The sequence below is a fragment of the Heptranchias perlo genome, unplaced genomic scaffold (assembly GCF_035084215.1).
Source record: "Heptranchias perlo isolate sHepPer1 unplaced genomic scaffold, sHepPer1.hap1 HAP1_SCAFFOLD_1853, whole genome shotgun sequence".
Classification (NCBI taxonomy): domain Eukaryota; kingdom Metazoa; phylum Chordata; class Chondrichthyes; order Hexanchiformes; family Hexanchidae; genus Heptranchias; species Heptranchias perlo.
The window spans coordinates 1-17,701 of NW_027139131.1; the positions used below are offsets into that span (position 1 = coordinate 1).

Sequence of the window (17,701 nt, forward strand, 5' to 3'; positions counted from 1 at the left end):
GACAAAAATGAAGTGAAGCATCAGGTGGGTTGATGAGATACAAGCATTGCGTGACCATTGGGATGTCTTGTTGAAGTTGTACAAGACATTAGTAAGGCCACACTTGGAATACTGTGTACAGTTCTGGTCACCCTATTATAGAAAGGATATTATTAAACTAGAAAGAGTGCAGAAAAGATTTACTAGGATGCTACCGGGACTTGATGGTTTGACTTATAGGGAGAGGTTGGATAGACTGAGACTTTTTTCCCTGGAGAGTAGGAGGTTTAGGGGTGATCTTACAGAAGTCTATAAAATAATGAGGGGCATAGATAAGGTAGACAGTAAAAATCTTTTCCCAAAGGTAGGGGAGTCGATAACGAGGGGGCATAGATTTAAGGTGAGAGGGAAGAGATACAAAAGGGTCCAGAGGGGCAATTTTTTCACTCAAAGGGTGGTGAGTGTCTGGAACGAGCTGCCAGAGGCAGTAGTAGAGGCGGGTACAATTTTGTCTTTTAAAAAGCATTTGGACAGTTACATGGGTAAGATGGGTATAGAGGGATATGGGCCAAGTGCAGGCAATTGGGACTAGCTTAGTGGTATAAACTGTGCGACATGGACATGTTGGGCCGAAGGGCCTGTTTCCATGTTGTAAACGTCTATGATTCTATGACCTAGTTGGAGCAGCTTTGGGAAAAGCATGGACTTTGGATGCAGGGGCTGAAGATTTCACCTTGCTGGGTCTTGGTGTGGCTAAGAGATTTTCCTGAGAACCAAGAACATTTGACTGGCTTTTAGTTAATTCTGCTTATTGATATATCATTTGCACTTTAACAAAATAAATAAATCACTATTTCATGTTAATAGTATAGTGATGTCAATACTGTTGACCGGAGGTCACCAGTTACAGTTATTGGCTTAGTACAAAGAGGAGACGAGTCAATTCTCTCTTAATTCTCAATTCGCTTTATTGACGTTGTTAGATCATGTACATATAGCTTATACGTCTGGTTAGATATAGGCATGCAGTTTACAGCAGGTTATATAGTTTTATACCCAAACTAGGATTTAAACGCACACCCACTAGGTTTCTCTGACACTCCCTGAGTGGTCACAGAATAGAAAGGATATTATATTACCCAGAAAGGAGAGCTGACGCTGGCCAGGCGTTCCGTTCTCTCTCTCTTGCCGTCGTCTCCACGTCCCTGACGTAGGGTCTTCCACTTCCGCGATGGTTAGTCTCCGGAGTCTCGCACACTCTGGCACCAAGCCTGCAATTCTTCATTCTTATTCCCAAGTCTTAACTCTTCAAGTGGTGTTGTCTTTCTCCTGTTGGCTTAGATTTGCTCGAGTGGTCGGTGTCATCCCCTGATTGGCTCTGTTCCAAGGGGTTAGGTAGCATCACCTCATTACTCCTTTTCTAAATAAGGACTGGAGTCTCATCACATCTCCTTTGTCTCTTAGAAGCGTAGCTAATTCAAACCGGGCCAGCCCAGACCAGACCAGTGACTGAACTCCAGGTCACTTCAGTTCAAAAGTTACTTTTGCCTGAGTGTTAGCAATTCGGAATAAACTCAGTAGTTTTTTTGCAGCCCCTGGCCAACAATACCTAATTTTCTTATTCCATCAAGCTGTTTAAAAGAAAAACTTTGCTAAACATTAAGCTCAAACCAAGTTCATTGACGGAATCCCACCATACAACTCGTGTTCTCCTGGTCTGCTCTCCAGGATGACATTACATCTTAGCAGCCTCATTCAGATTGACCTCGTTGATGACTGTATGGACTCTACCAATCGGTGCCAGTCAGCGTCTAGTCCTACACTCCTGCTTGGACTCCATTGATCCTCATTGAGGCTGACTAATGCCATCTGTTCATGAGCTCCACTTCAACTTACCAATCAGCTCCGGTGAAATTTTAACTGGAAGCACCCACTGGTACTATGTAGCACCAGTGATGCTTCACTCTGTCCAAGGCATTAGGAGCACTCTGGACGATTAGTGGTTTCAATTCACCATGTATAATCTGGGAGCTTTATCGATGCCAGCCAGCACCATGGGTCCCTGAAGCTGCTGCTTCCTAGAGTTGGGGTGCCAAGCACCCAGGGAAGCGGGGCGGCTTGCTCAGGCAATCTGTTTGCCACCCCAACTTCCTGAGGATCTTTAGGCCCCTCCTCCTCCTCCTTTTCATTTCCTGATTCTGTTGGAATGTATAAAGAAAGAAAAGGACTTGCATTTCTATGGCGCCTTTCATGACAGGACATTCCAAAGCGCTTTACAGCCAATGAAGTATTTTTGAAGTGTAGTGACTGTTGTAAAGTAGGAAACTCGGCAGCCAATTTGCACACAACAAAATCCCACAAACAGCAATGACACAAATGACCAAATTTCTTCTGTTGCTTGAAGGATAAAAATTGGCCAGAACACCAGGAGAACTCCCCTGCCCTTCGAAATAGTGCCATGGGATCTTTTACATCCACCTAAGAGGGCCGGCTTGGTTTAAAGTCTCATCCAAAAGACAGCACCTCTGGTGCAGCACTTCCTCAGTACAGCTCTAAAGTGCCAGTCTAGATTATGTACTCAAGTCTCTGGAGTGGAGCTTGAATCCACAACCTTCTGACTCAGAGGTGAGAGTGCTGCCCACTGAGTTAGCTTGATGGAATCTCCTCCACCCCATATGATCCAGTCGACGTCCTGACTGGAGGAAGCTTATGACCCTAGGATTTCCTGTTGGGAGGCATTGTCAACAATACTCTAATCAGTGTTTTGTATAAATGTATCATTACTTCTTTACTCTTGTATCCTATGCCCCTATTTTTAAAAAAAACCCAAAATACTATTATTTATCAAAGCACTTTACAACCTTCCGAACCCAACACTGATTTCAATAACTTCAGATCATAACCACTGCTCCCATTTTTTCGGACAGCGGTGCTGGTAATGGTTCTGCTGTCGCTATTTACAGCTACTACTGATCAATCTTTTGTTTCTTAACTTGTCCCATTCCCACCCTCCTTGCCTTGCACCATCATCCCTTTTTGTCATTTAATCACTCGTGTCCTCCACCCTATCAGAGAACTTCCCTTTTGTTCTCCCCTCCCAGCCATCAGAGAGAGTGCAGTTTAAAAGTGGAGTTTAAGTGGCGCTCCAGGGTTGGCCTATCTTCGTGAGGAGTTTGCATGGGAATCTGGCTTGGTCAGAGGGGAGGTCCTCAGTGTCCTCTTGAGTTAGACGTTCCCAATGACTTCTCCTACCATGCCTTCCGCATGTGTAACTCCACAGTAGCCCACAGCTCGAATGTTGTCATTGCTCTGAATCCCCCAAAAGTCAGGGAGAGAGCACCTTTCTGCCAGCGTGTCCCTTTGCTGTCAGTAACCAAGTCAGCTAAACTTTCATGGCTTCTTCTGGATGCCATGTTTGTGGGTTTGAAGTTGTGGAAATCAGGAACTAAACAGCAAGGAGAGGAGGAGAAAAAAACCACCTCCATCAGGTCTCACCAGCCTGTCGTTTCCAGACTATCTTTATACCTCTCCTTATGAACTGGCATCACATTTCCCCTTCAATCTTCAGGCAACATTTCTATTTGCAGTGATCCTCCAATACAGCTACCAGGATGTGACTGATTTCCTTAGCCATATCCTTAAGTGTGCAGTCCACCCAGCCGGAGTGCCTTCTCCCATTTTAGTACCTTGGCCTGTCTATAGTCTGTTTGTAATTTCTAACCTTTTAAGTATTTCCTTGTGTTGCCCTGGATATTCTACCTCTTGGGAAAACAGCCCATGGTTTCCTTCGTCAACATGGAAACAATGAAATCTTTCAGATATCTTCCATCCCTTTCACACTCAGTATCTCATCACTCTTGAGATCATTCAGGAGTTCAACTGTTCCTTGATTACCTGTTTGCTTTGTATATTTATTTATAGAAATATTTTAAAAATCTTTTGACACTGCTTTATAATCTCATTTTCTATTTTAGCTTTTGCTTTCATTTAACTTCCTTTACCTATTTTCATATCCGTTTCTATCCTCTGCTTTACCTATAGATTTATACTTGAGGTAGGTTTCACATAACTGCCACATCACATCCCTTGTTCCCTTCCTCTGTTCCCTTCCTCTGTTCCTCCCTTCCAGCAATAAGTTCCTGTCCATCCCTCTCTGTTCCTTTCCCATCACCTTAAAATCCAACTCCAAAAAATTGAAATCCCTCCTTTTTTATTGTGAGCTTGGCTTTAAACTCAACTGTATTGTGACTGCTGGTTCCAAGATGCTAATTAACTGTAACCTCCTCTACCATCCCTTGGCTATTTTTCCATAGTAACAGGTTCTCTTCCTCCCCTTCCCCATGGAGGTTCCTTGGGGTCAATTTTGGGATGGCCGAGCAGATGCGTTCGTGGCGGGGGGGGGTTCGTAAAATTGGGGAATCCTGGAGTGGGTCCTGAGCCAGGCTCCAATCCGCCCACTTCTGGGTTCCCCAATGACGCGAATCGGTGCGCGCGCAGCCCCCGCATGCGGGACTCCCACCGGCAATTAAAGCCGGCAGGATGACAGTTTTTAGTTAGGGAGGTACTTGAGGTTGTTGACCGACCTCAATGGGAAGAGATTTTTAGCAGGGATGTGATTTTGGACTCTTCTCAGCGTGTTTCCCATGTTGTGGGAAACACTCCCTGTTTGTCAGCAGCCATTGGAAATGCAGACGGAATTCCTTGACCGTTGGGGGGAATACCCTCCATTTGCGAGCGCCACCGCACCCACCCCCCCCACCCCCCCCCCACCCACCCCCCCCCCCCCCCCCCTCCCCCCCCCCCCAACCCCCCCACCCCCCCCCCCACCCCCTACCCCTCTCACCCTACTTAACCCTCAGATACACCCTACTCACTCTGCTCGCCAACCCCCATACCACTCCCTCAGCGCCCCCTCCCCACCCCCACCGTCCGAGGTGGGACCCTCCCCCCCCCCCCTCCCCCCCCTCCCCCCCATACTCCCCCTCCCCCCCCCACCCCCCCCCCCTCCGAGCACAACCACCCCCCCCCCCCAGCCACCGCCAGCACGCCGTCCACCTCCGCCCAAGTGGAGCTCCACAACACAGTGCTGCGCAACAGGCACCTGCTCAAAGTAGTCGTGCAACTACACATACACCCACTGTAGGGTGACCCAATGGGTGGCATCAAGGGTGTTCATGGAGAACCTCATGAAAGGGCCTTATTGCACGAGCCAGTCAAGAACGGCCAAGACATGGCAGTAGTGGTGACAATATAATATGTAATGTGAGTTGACCAGAAATCAAATATAAGTTTAAAAACCATGACAAACCCTCAAACACCCTTGTGCATCCGCTTCATGCTCACGACACGTTTGCCTTACGCTTCCTACTGCACATATGTGATGCATGCCCTGTGGCTGCAGCACAGGTAGTAGCAGGTTGGGTGAGGCTGACCGTGAAAGAGATGCATGAGAGGGTGAGTATGAGACAGAGCCATGAGATTGTATGAGGATTGGGTTGAGTGGTAGTGGCGGGATGAGTACTGGCGAGGTGAGGAAGTGCAGGTAAGATGAGGATGAGGGCTCAGTGGATGTGAGGAGTGATGTGATAGAGTAGTGTTGGCAGTGCAGAAGGAGATATGGGGTGGGGGCGGTGATGTGGCAGATGGAGTGTAGGGGAATAAGTAAGAGTACTCACTTCGGCTGACCTGGTTAGGTCATTGAAGCGCCTCCTGCACTGTATGCGGGTGCGTGATATGTTGGTGGTGCTGCCACCTCGAGCCAGGCCTTCGTGGTGGCAGAGGCAGGCCACTTCCTCCCGTCCGCCAGGTGGAAGATCTCCCTCCTCCTCCTCCTCACCCCATCCAGTAAGACCTGGAGTGAGGTATCATGAAACCAGGGAACAGCCTTTCCCCTAGGCTGCTCCATGCTGTAATTTTGCCTATTTTCTGCAGCATCAGTCAGTAGAGGACTGCCCCTTTAAATAGGGCTCCTCCAGCTGACAGCCTATGTTGCGGGTGCGCAGACCGCCCGCTGCGCAGCTTTCCAGCGCGAAACCCGGAAGCGAAGGTAAGTGGCTTCAATTTACTTACGATCACGTGCCAAACCCACCGATTTCACTGGGCGCGTTACTCACGCGCCCAGTCGACCCCCCCCCCCGCCGGCTGCCAACCTGTCTCCCTCCTAATATCGGGCCTCTTAGCATTTGGGTCAGTCCAGTATTTTGTTCAGAAACATTTCTTTACTATCATTTTAAGCCTTCTGATCTTTCCTTGGTTTAGAGTATAGTAAACACTGATAACATTATTTAGTTGGGAAGGTTCCCTTTGCTTTTGGTTGGACTTTTTTTGCTTATGTTGAGCTGCTTCTAGTTTGATTGGACTGTATGTTTCCTTCTTGTATTAGTGGCACCCTAAAAGGGGCATTTGCCCCACTGTCCTTATTGGTCCATCAAAATAGGCCCAGTAAGATAAACTCAGCTAAAAAGCTGCTTCTAATTTTGGCACTAATTGGAACTAAGTGAGCGGTCTCACTGAGGCCACAGGGTGGCTGGTGTCGGAAGTAGTGCAGTAAGTGCACGTTTAAGTTTGGATTGAGGCATATTGTTGACAAGAGTAGAGGAAACTTTGCTCTGCGTCTAACTATGTTTTACCTGGCCAGGGAGTGCTTGATGCCAACACTTCATGCCTGATATAGAAAGCGTTCCATTTCCCAGCACCCGGATAAACACAAAAATATATAAAGCCCTGAATTGCTTGAGTTGCTGTAAAGTGAGATTGTTATCAAAAGACTAACAGCACAGTGGTCATGGTGTATGTTTGTTCAAATGCAGGGTGTCGCCATTGCACTGAGTGGCAGAGACATGATCGGGATCGCCAAAACTGGGAGTGGTAAAACCGCAGCCTTTATCTGGCCAATGTTAGTTCACATCATGGACCAGAAGGAGCTGGAACCTGGGGATGGACCTATTGGTGTGATCGTCTGCCCAACCAGAGAACTCTGTCAGCAGGTACGGCCAAAGATAGTAATCCAAGAAAGAAGCTGGGACCCGCAGGCTGATTAGAAACCGAACAAATGATGGTGCCTTTGGAGCCTGCGGCTTCTCAAAGTTAAATTTTAAGATATTTTATTTGAATAAATGTTTGCTGCTTAGACTTTAAAGTTCTGCTTTTGAATGTTAAGACCGGGGTGTTAATAAAAAAAAAAATTATTCCCTCCTATATACGAATCTGCAGCAGAATTCCTGAAGGAAACGATCACTCCCAGTAAAAAGCAAACCTTGTGAATACTGGAAATCTAAAACAAAAACAGAAAATGCTGGAAGAACCCAGCAGGTCTGTCACATCTGTGGAGAGGACAGGCAAGTTAGCATCCATTCTGATGAAGGTCTATTCTCTCCTCAGATGCTAGCTGTCCCAGTAAATCTGTACACACTTTATTTATTATTTAGTAGCAGATATGCTGCATGAATTTTAAGAAGGGAACATTTATTTAGATTAACGTGTACACAAGGTGCAAAAAAAATCTACCCCCAATTCTTCCAGGGCTGGGAAACAAGTTACATGGGGACAGTTTTTGTGATGAATCTGTTCCTTGGCTGATTGATTTGGGGAGTCTAAATGGTGGTTGTTGCACATGCTCCTTTGCGTATGGAATTAACTGCAATGAAAGGAAAGTTGGGGCAGCCGGACTGTTAGAGACTGCGTCAATCAACATGCAAGGTAATGGTTAAAACAGTCGCTGACGTTCCATGAGAAATGCCGTTGAGTTTGCAGTGTCTTATTTTCTTTTCTTCCGTTGTCTCCCTTTTTTCTCTTCTCCTGAAGGTGACAGCTCATTGGAGGAGTACAGTCCCTGTCAGCACCTGCCTAATGGCCATTCTTCACAGCTGGGCTTGGATGTATTGGCTGCTCAATCATGGGGCCTCACCACTGAGGTTGACCCTGTCTTTGCCTCACAATCACCTGTACAGCAGGGTTCACCGGAGAGTGATCAGGAGGTGTAACTAATTACCTGGCTATCTCAACATTTAACACTGAAGCCAGTTGCTGTAGCCCCACTTGCTGAGATTGGCTAACTCAGCATAGAGCTGGTCTCTATCAGCACACACCTATAGAGCAGATTGGCACACTGAGCCATCAGGGGCTTACCGAGCTCGCATTGGTGGGGATGATCCTTTGCGCTGCTCCCCTGTCGTGACTAGTGGTAAAGTGACGTAGATGTTGATTTAATTATCCATGTGGGTTAATCCAGTGGCACATTCGTGGTCTGTTTACATTGTACTGAATCTGAATTGGTCCCAACATGAAGCCTTCCTCTTCGGTCTGTTTTGCTTTCTGTACTGTGTCAGACCTCAGACTGCTCTCATTGGTAATGTAAAGAAGGGCAGTTATTGTCACAGCCATTCCCCAGTACCTCATCACTAGTACACACTATTTTCATGATATAATCACTGCAGGTCTCTGTGTATTGCCATTAAATTAGCTTATTTCCTTTGATATACAGATTCATTCCGAGTGTCGGAAGTTTGGAAAAGCCTACAACCTGAGGTCAGTGGCTGTGTATGGTGGAGGCAGCATGTGGGAACAGGCAAAGGCTCTACAAGAAGGGGCAGAGATCGTCGTGTGCACACCGGTCAGTATTAAAAAATGGAGAACCAGAAGTGACTTACTAACAATGTTTTCCATAGTAGCAGATCAAAGGGGTAAATATTAGAACTGCTGCTACTATTAAAATTCATGCAGTTGTACAGTGCAGCCATTTGAAAAATGTCTGCTAGCTTTTGGGACTAGAAAGAACTTGCATTTATTTCTATAGCACCTTTCTTGACATCCCAAAATGCTTCATAATCAGTGAAGTACTTTTGAAATGTAGTCAGTGATGTATTGTAGACAATCAGCAGCAAATTTGTGCACAGCAAGGTCCCACAAACAGCATTGAGGTAAATGTCCAGATGATCTGCTTTAGTGATGTTGGTTGAGGGATAAATGTTGGCCAGGACATCGGGAGAACTTCTTCGAATAGTGCCGTGGGAATGACTACACAACCTCCTGACTCAGACAAGAGTGCTTCCACCGAGCTGGACTGGCAAATGTTTCATTAATAAGGCAGTATATCTAGTCACTGAGGGTCAGCTATTCAGATCTTTTATTTATGCAAAACAATATTAATTTTCTCTTTTTTAAAGTTAGTCTTAAAAACTAGATTTTCAAACTACACTTTTGTTGTCCCACATTGAGTAAGTAACCACACTGACTGTCTTTCTGTACTGAATTGAGAGTTCTTTTGACTATTTTCCTTCCACATCGTGGTGTCTGTCAAGTGTTTACGTGCTGGGGTTGTTCAGAAGGTATTCAAGACATTTTTTTAATCTGTTTGAATGTCAGTCGTATACAATTAATTATAAAATAGCTTTTTAAAGTTTGCTATATTTTGCTATTTGAAATCCCAACTATATTAACATTCCAGAGATAGAAATTGCCATTAAACATTTGGCAGAGATTCCACTTGCTTTTGCTGAATGTAAAATTTTCTTTGAATGGTGAATATAAGTGCTTGGAGTCCATAACAACCTGTTGTATGTAACATTCAGGCTGCCCATTTCTTACTTTATTCCCCTTTCCCCCCAGGGTCGGTTGATAGATCACGTGAAAAAGAAAGCCACCAATCTCCAGAGAGTCACCTACTTGGTGTTTGATGAAGCTGACAGAATGTTTGATATGGGTTTTGGTACGTAGACATGATGTGGAGATGCCGGTGATGGACTGGGGTGAACAAATGTAAGAAGTCTTGCGTGCATAGCACCAGGGTGACGTACTAGTATGTGTGGGTCCGTCACTGGTGGAGGAAGCAGGAGGAGAAATTTGGGCAGATGAATTAAGAATATAACACAAGTGTATTGGCTTAACATGAAAGCATATTGCAAGCATTTAGATCAAAGTATTCCACAGGACAATGGCACCAACATGCTAAATTAGTCTAGTCAACCAATACACAATCAACAGTTTTAGTGTTAACATGTTGATCTCACTGCCTCTACGTACCAATGTAAGGAGTCTTACAATACCAGGTTATAGTCCAACAGTTTTATTTGAAATCACAAGCTTTTGGAGGCTTCCTTCTTCGTCCGAAAGCTTGTGATTTCAAACAAAACTGCTGGACTTTAACCTGGTATTGTAAGACTCCTTACATTGGTACGTAGAGGCAGTGAGATCAACGTGTTAACACTAAAACTGTTGATTGTGTATTGGTTGACTAGACTAATTTAGCATGTTGGTGCCATTGTCCTGTGGAATACTTTGATCTAAATGCTTGCAATATGCTTTCATGTTAAGCCAATACACTTGTGTTATATTCTTAATTCATCTGCCCAAATTTCTCCTCCTGCTTCCTCCACCAGTGACGGACCCACACATACTAGTACGTCACCCTGGTGCTATGCACGTTCGCTCCAGACAAGTCTTAGTAGCAACAATAAAATGTACATTTGTGTTGGGTGCTTTCATCTTAAGTGGACATTATACAAAAGTGTCATATACACAGACTGTTACTGGAGTATTGAGTGACGGCACTGTGATGAGTACATGTCACGGTGTAGTATCTTCAATGGTGATTTCTTTAACTTTTGCAGAGTATCAGGTCCGATCACTGGCTAATCATGTCCGTCCAGACAGACAGAGTAAGTGTTGATGTTTTATTGTATTCCTTGTTTCATAAACTTTTATTGAACTCACACTGGTTAATGTTTCGAACAGTCATTGTACTGAAGAGAGGAGGGTAATTATGTATCCAGAGCCATGAAATAGTTTCTTTCAGCTCTTTTATGGGAAGAGGGGTAAATTCAAAATTAATCTCTGGAAACAATATTTGAATGAGCGAGTAGTCAATCTATGGAACGGGCACCCAAGGGAGTCAATGGAAGCAGTTAGTATTGATTCATTCTAATTGCAAATTAGATTTCTTTCAGAAAATAACATTTTGGGATACAGTATATGAGTAATTTGAGGCAAGTGTAGTATGCTTTGGAGGAACAGGTGACTGGAGCTATTATATAGCATTTAAAGCACAGGAACAGTTCATTCGGCCAAACTGGGTCTCTGCTGGCGTTTATGCGCCACACAAGCTTACTCCCATCCTTCATCGAACCCTAAGAGCATATCCTTCTATTCCCTTCTCCCTTATGTACTTCTCTAGATTCCCCATAAATGCATCAACTAGTCACCTCAACTACTCCTTGTGGTAGCAAGTTCCACATTCTCACCACTCTCTGGGTAAAGAAGTATCTCCTGAATTCTTTATTGGATTTATTAGTGACTATCTTATATTTATGAACCCTAATTTTGAACTCCCCCACAAGTAGAAATATCTTCTCCACATCTGCCCTGTCAAACCCCTTCATAATTTTAAAGACTTTTAATTTTAAATTAGGTCATCACTCAGCCATCTCTTTTCTAGAGCAAAGAGCCCCAGCCTATTCAGTCTTTCCTGATCGTTGTAACCTCTAAGTTTTGATATCACCCATATAAATCTTTTTTGCACCTTCTCCATATCCCCTCTATCCTTTTTGTAAGATGGACCAGAACTGTGTACAGTACTCTATTGTGGTCTAATCAAGGTTCTATATCAGTTTAACATAACTTCTCAGCTTTCAATTCTATTCCTCTGGAAATGAACCCGAGTGCTTAGTTTGTAATTGTTTTTGGTTTTGTTAACCTATGTTGCTACTTTTTAATGACTTGTGAATCTGTACCCCTAGATCCCTTTCCTTCTCTACCCCATTTAGACTCTTACTTACCATGGTATATGTGGCCTCCTTATTCTTCCAACCAAAATGTACCACTTCACACTTACCTAGATTAAAATTCATTTGCCATTTACATGCATTAAATTCTGAAAGTTTATTAATGTCATCTTGTATTTTGTCACAGTCTTCCTCGGTAATAACTACACCTTTCCACTCGCACATAAAATTTGGTGTCATCCGCAAATTTTGAACTTGTACTTATGATTCCTGAGTCCAAATCGTTTATGTAAATTGTGAACAACTATTCTATGCCTCGGCTAATAAAGGAAAGTATCCCGTATGCCTTATCTACCTATCCTGCTACCTTCAGGGATCTGTGGACATGCACTCCAAGGTCCCTTTGTTCCTCTACACCTCTCAGTATCCTCCCATTTATTGTTTATTCCCTTGCCTTGTTTGACCTCCCCAAGTGCATTACCTCACACTTCTCCAGATTGAATTCCATTTGCCACTTTTCTGCCCACCTGACAAGTCCATTGATATCTTCCATCAGTCTACAACTTTCCTCCTCACTATCAACCATACTGCCAATTTTGGTATCATCTGCAAACTTCTTAATCGTGCCCCTATACTTAAGTCTAAATCATTGATATATACCGCAAAAAGCAAGTACTGAGCCCTGCAAAACAGCCTTCCAGTCACAAAAACACCCGTCGACCATTACCCTTTGCTTCCTGCCACAGAGCCAATTTTGGATCCAACTTGCCACTCTCCCTTGGATCCCATGGGCTTTTACTTTTTTGATCAGTCTGCCATGTGGGACCTTGTCAAAAGCCTTGCTAAAATCCATGTGGGCTACATCAAATGCACTACCCTCATCGACCCTCCTTGTTACCTCCTCAAAAAATTCAATCAAGTTAGTCAGGCACGACCTTCCCTTAACAAATCCATGTTGACTGTCCTTGATTAACCCATGCCTTTCTAAGTGACGGTTTATGCTGTCCCTCAGAATTGATTCCAATAATTTTCCCACCACTGAGGTTAGACTGACTGGCCTGTAATTACTCGGTCTATCTCTTTCTCCCTTTTTAAACAACTGAACAACGTTAGCAGTCCTTCGGTCCTCTGGCACCACGCCTGTAGCCAGGGAGGATTGGGAAATGATGGCCAGAAACTCCGCTATTTCCTCCCTTACTTCTCTTAATAGCCTGAGATACATTTCATTTGGGCCTTGTCGATTTATCTACTTTCAAAGTTGCAAAGGTTACATCTACTGCATTACCCTTGTCTACTCTTTGCTTCCCAAAGCTCTCCACTACTGGGGGTTTTCCTTGCCTCATGTCTGGGTCTGTTGTAGACTGATTAATAGAGATTGATTGCTATGATTAGTCAACAGCTCCGTTATCATTGTACCATGAGACTACCAGGATGATAGAAGGCGAACTAAATGGACCTTGGTCTTTTTCCGTCTAGCAATTCCTATGTTCCAGTGTGTTGCCAGGCTATACAGCTGTGTTACTTCTTTTTAATATTTGTTCTTCAGACGTGGGCAACACTGGCAAAGGCCGGCATTTATTGCCCATCCCGAGACCTGAGAAGGTGATATTGGTGGGCCTTCTCCTTGAATGGCTTCAGTCCTTATTTTGGTGCTCCCATAATGGTTTTAGTAGGGAATTCCAGGATGCTAATCCAGCAACGATGAAGAGATAATGATACATGCCCAGGTCAGGATGGGATGTGATTTGAAGGTGATGGTGTTCCCATGACATTGCTACTCTTGCCCTTCTCAGTGGTAGAAGTTGCAGGGAAAGGCAGTGCTTTCGAAGTAACCTTGGCGAGTTGCTGCAGTGAAAGCTGGACAGTATACACACTGCAGACACAGTGCGCCGGTGGTGGAGGGGTTAGATATTGAGTCCTCACAGCTGGTCCAGTTATAATCATGAAGCAGCGTGACGTAAAATGTCACATTGCACAGGGTCACACAGCAGAATGCAGCGACTGTAGTGTGGCTAGTAACGGCAGGTGATGAACTGTGTTTAAACACCAGCTGGAAAACTCCAGAAAAGGATTAAGATAAATTAAAACTATTTGCAGCAGAGGTTCAGAACTCACCCAAACGTGAGTTCAGTCCCACACCAACGTGGTTGATTCTTCACTGCCCTCTGAAGTGACCCAGCAAGCCCCTCAGTTCTAGCAAAATTGCTTGTAGCGGTTCAAGAAGGAGGCCCAACAGCACCTTGGGGGATGGGCGGTTTGGGGGATGGGCGGTAAATGATGATCTTGCCAGTAATGTCCACATTCCGAGAATGAATTTAAAAATTGATCCTGAGATGCTGCATCCAGCAACCTCAACACCCAGATAGGACTTAGTGCACACGCAGCAGAGGTGGGCGTGAGGGTGATGTTTGAGAACAGAAGGTTGTGTTTTCAATATCAAAGGGCTAGATGTACTAAACTATAATGTTATAATTTTACTGTACATATGAAACTTAAAAAGCCAATGAAGATCTGAATTAATGACGAGCTGATCAGTCCACTAGGTCCTGCCATTACAAAAATACGTACAGATGAGGGAGGCTGTTTGGCTCACCCTTCCATAGAAACCCACAGTCGCCCCCATCATAGCGTCCTACTGCCCCTTGAATGACTCGAGTATTTCTCTTCAGTACCCCACGCAGAGACCATTCAAGGTACTGATCACTCTCTGCACATCAGTCATGAACTTACCTTTCATCAGTTTGTGGCTGTGTCTTTGTCCTGCAGTTGTGGTTTAACTTCAAATAGTGTTCAGAATTACCCTTTTCTACTCAACGTAGTATCTCATTTATCTCTAGCTTTGAAAGGAGGTGACCTTAGAGAATTTGTTTTTCTGACCCTTCCTCATAACCCAACACTCTTATACTAAAGATTAAAATGAATGGCGGAGACGGTTCAGTAATCTGCAGCAGATTTCACATCCAGACTGTGTGGTTTGAGTGAAGCATTGCCGGTTGCTGGTATTCTCTTAAATATGGATTCTTTGATTGTGTTATAGCTCTGCTATTCAGTGCTACTTTCCGGAAGAAGATTGAGAGACTGGCTCGAGACATCCTCACTGACCCTATCCGAGTTGTACAGGGAGACATAGGAGAGGTAACGGGTCACCTTACTGTGGCACAGGGCTTGCTTTTATATATTAAACGTGGTAAAGTTTGGGTCCTTCCCAGCTCTAATTACAAGAATGCAAAGGGTGGGCGACGAGTAGTGCATGAGTTTGCATGATGGCATCTTCGGCTAGCTGAGTTCCTAGGCTCAGCTGTACTGCCATGGGGAAGGCATCAGGCGAAGATAGCTGCTTCTTCCCGGGAAGCAAAGGAAGATCAGAGTACATCATCCCTGTGGCTGTGCTTCAAAGCAGACATAGCCCTTCAGTAACATCCTCAACAACTTTAATGTTATTACCTTGTGTTTCGAAAGGAAATTATGTAAACTTATTTTTCCTGGGGATTTTTATTAGTGTGCTCCTGCACTCCTATTTAATGCATAGTATTACTACAGTCCCAAAAGTTTTAATGCTCACTCTAACTATGCTGTGTGTAGCCTCTTTTTTTAAAATTTAACCAGTTATAGTCCTCACTGCACAGACTTGCTGCAGATGCCCAGTTCTCTATTGATGTGACTGTGGAACATGGATAGTTTTGCAGTGTAACCCAATCCCAACATTCAAACCCTCACTCGGACAAAGGGGCCGAGTGTAATGTATCCAAGTTTGCTGACGACACAAAGCTGTGAGGAGGACAAGAAGAGTCTGCAAAGGGATATAGACAGGTTAAGTGAGTGGGCAAGAAGGTGGCAGATGGAGTATAATGTGGGGAAATGTGAGGTTATTCACTTTGGTAGGAAGAATAGAAAAGCAGAATATTTCTTAAATGGTGAGAAACTATTAAATGTTGGTGTTCAGAGACTTGGGTGTCCTGGTACAAGAAACATAAAAAGTTAGTATGCAGGCAATTAGGAAGACAAATGGCATGTTGGTGTTTATTGCAAGGGGGTTGGCGTACAAGAGTAAGGAAGTTTTACTACAGTTGTACAAGGCTGTGATGAGACCTCACCTGGAGTACTGCGTACAGTTTTGGTCTCCTTATCTAAGGAAGGATATATTTGCCTTAGAGGTGGTGCAACGAAGCTTCGCTAGATTAATTCCTGGGATGAGAGGGTTGTCCTATGAGGAGAGGTTGAGTAGAATGGGCTTATAGTCTCTGGAGTTTAGAAGAATGAGAGGTGATCTCATTGAAACATGAGATTCTGAGCGGGCTTGACAGAGTAGATGCTGAGAGGTTGTTTCCCCTGGCTGGAGAGTCTAGAACTAGGGGGTGTAGTCGCAGAATAAGGAGTCGGCCATTTAAGACTGAGATGAAGAGGAATTCCTTCACTCAGAGGGTTGTGAATCTTTGGAATTCTCCTACCCCAGAGGTCTGTGAATGCTGAATCATTGAGTATATTCAAGGCTGAGATGGATAGATTTTTGGATTCTAGGGGAATCGAGGGATATGGGAATCGGGAGGGAAAGTGGAGTTGAGGTTGAAGATCAGCCATGATCTGATTGAATGGCGGAGCAGGCTCGAGGGGCCGTATGGCCTATTCCTGTTTCTTAAGTTCTTATGTTCTCATTTCAGGGGCATGCTGACAGTGGGCATTTTTCTACCAAGCTTAATGCAAAGTGCTACATCCAGTGGCATTTCAGTGATCTATTTGTGTTCATGTGTGGTCCATTTTGCAATAAGTTAGGCTTGAATTGGAGCAGAACGCTCCTGTGTATGAGCATTTGGTACTAGTATCACCTTCAATCGGATACAGAGGTGAATCAGGTCAGGATGTGGGATATTTGGGAAAATTCCACAACAATCGGGGAAATTCAGGGATGACCAGGGCCTTTCGGATAATAACCTACCAGTTTCCACCTCTTGTTGTCTTTCCTAACCTTCCCCCAAACTAGTGTTTTTCCAAATGTCTCCATCTTTTTATTCTAAGTTTAGTGATGCCTGGGATTCCCACTCTGGGAGTGCCAGCACTCTAACATTAACGCTATTAGGCTGCTGACAGCGTATTTTAACAACGCTCACCCTCAACTAACAGTTTCCTTTGTTTTAGGCAAACGAGGATATTACTCAGATCGTGGAGATTCTCGTAGCCGGTCCCGATAAGTGGAACTGGCTCACGAGGAGGCTGGTCGAGCTGACTTCTAGAGGCAGTGTTCTCATCTTTGTGACCAAGAAAGCTAACAGCGACGAGCTGGCTGCCAATCTGAACCAGGAGGGTTACACTGTTGGGCTGTTGCACGGCGATATGGATCAGAGTGAAAGAAACAAAGTAATCTCTGACTTCAAGAAAAAGTCAATTCCTATTCTAGTGGCTACAGATGTAGCAGGTGAGTGTTCCTATGTACCATTACGGGGTTAGTCATGGCCATGAGTGTAGTCTACCTCTGATTTTACATTTTTCCCACTGTATGTACACAGCTGTTTAGAAGCGAGAGTGCAAAATGCACACCGCAGTCTTGGGCTTTTTTGGTACGTTTACTGTACTAATAAGTGAATCCCTGAATATCAGTAATGAAGTGCAAATAAGTGGCTTGCAAAGCAACAATTACTTTGCATACGAAGGGCACAAAGTACAGAAGGAGGAAAGGCCATTAATTATATCCTGTGTTTTTAATTTATAGTCCCCACCGCTTATAGTGGGCCTGTTGGAGCTAACGCGATTTGCCCGCTATACACGTTGGACAGTTTACAGGATCAAAAAGTTCTGACACTAATTAAACCTTGAAATGGTTAAAACCAATTCCTTCAAGAGAACCTGTGCATAGTGCCATCGGTACTTTGCATGGAAAAGGCACGCTCTGATTTTCTTGTTCGCTGTAAGTTTCTTCTCTCTCAATGATTGCCTGAGTAAGAACAGCGGAGGAACTTGAACGCTGCACTGCAGCATGTGGGAGTTTGTGGAGAGCAGCATTATCCCTGGCA

At 44.4% G+C, this 17,701-nt stretch overlaps 1 protein-coding gene across 1 annotated transcript; it reads left to right on the plus strand.

Moving 5' to 3' along the window:
- Positions 1-6,788: 6,788 nt before the first annotated feature.
- On the plus strand, positions 6,789-17,106 carry LOC137309865 (ATP-dependent RNA helicase DDX42-like; the record flags this gene model as incomplete). The annotated part of the gene is made up of 6 exons (XM_067977880.1): positions 6,789-6,965; positions 8,462-8,590; positions 9,586-9,685; positions 10,587-10,634; positions 14,734-14,831; positions 16,830-17,106. Coding segments are annotated over 6 exons (829 nt in total), but the record flags the coding sequence as incomplete, so codon positions are not given.
- Between the last annotated feature and the right edge of the window lie 595 nt (positions 17,107-17,701).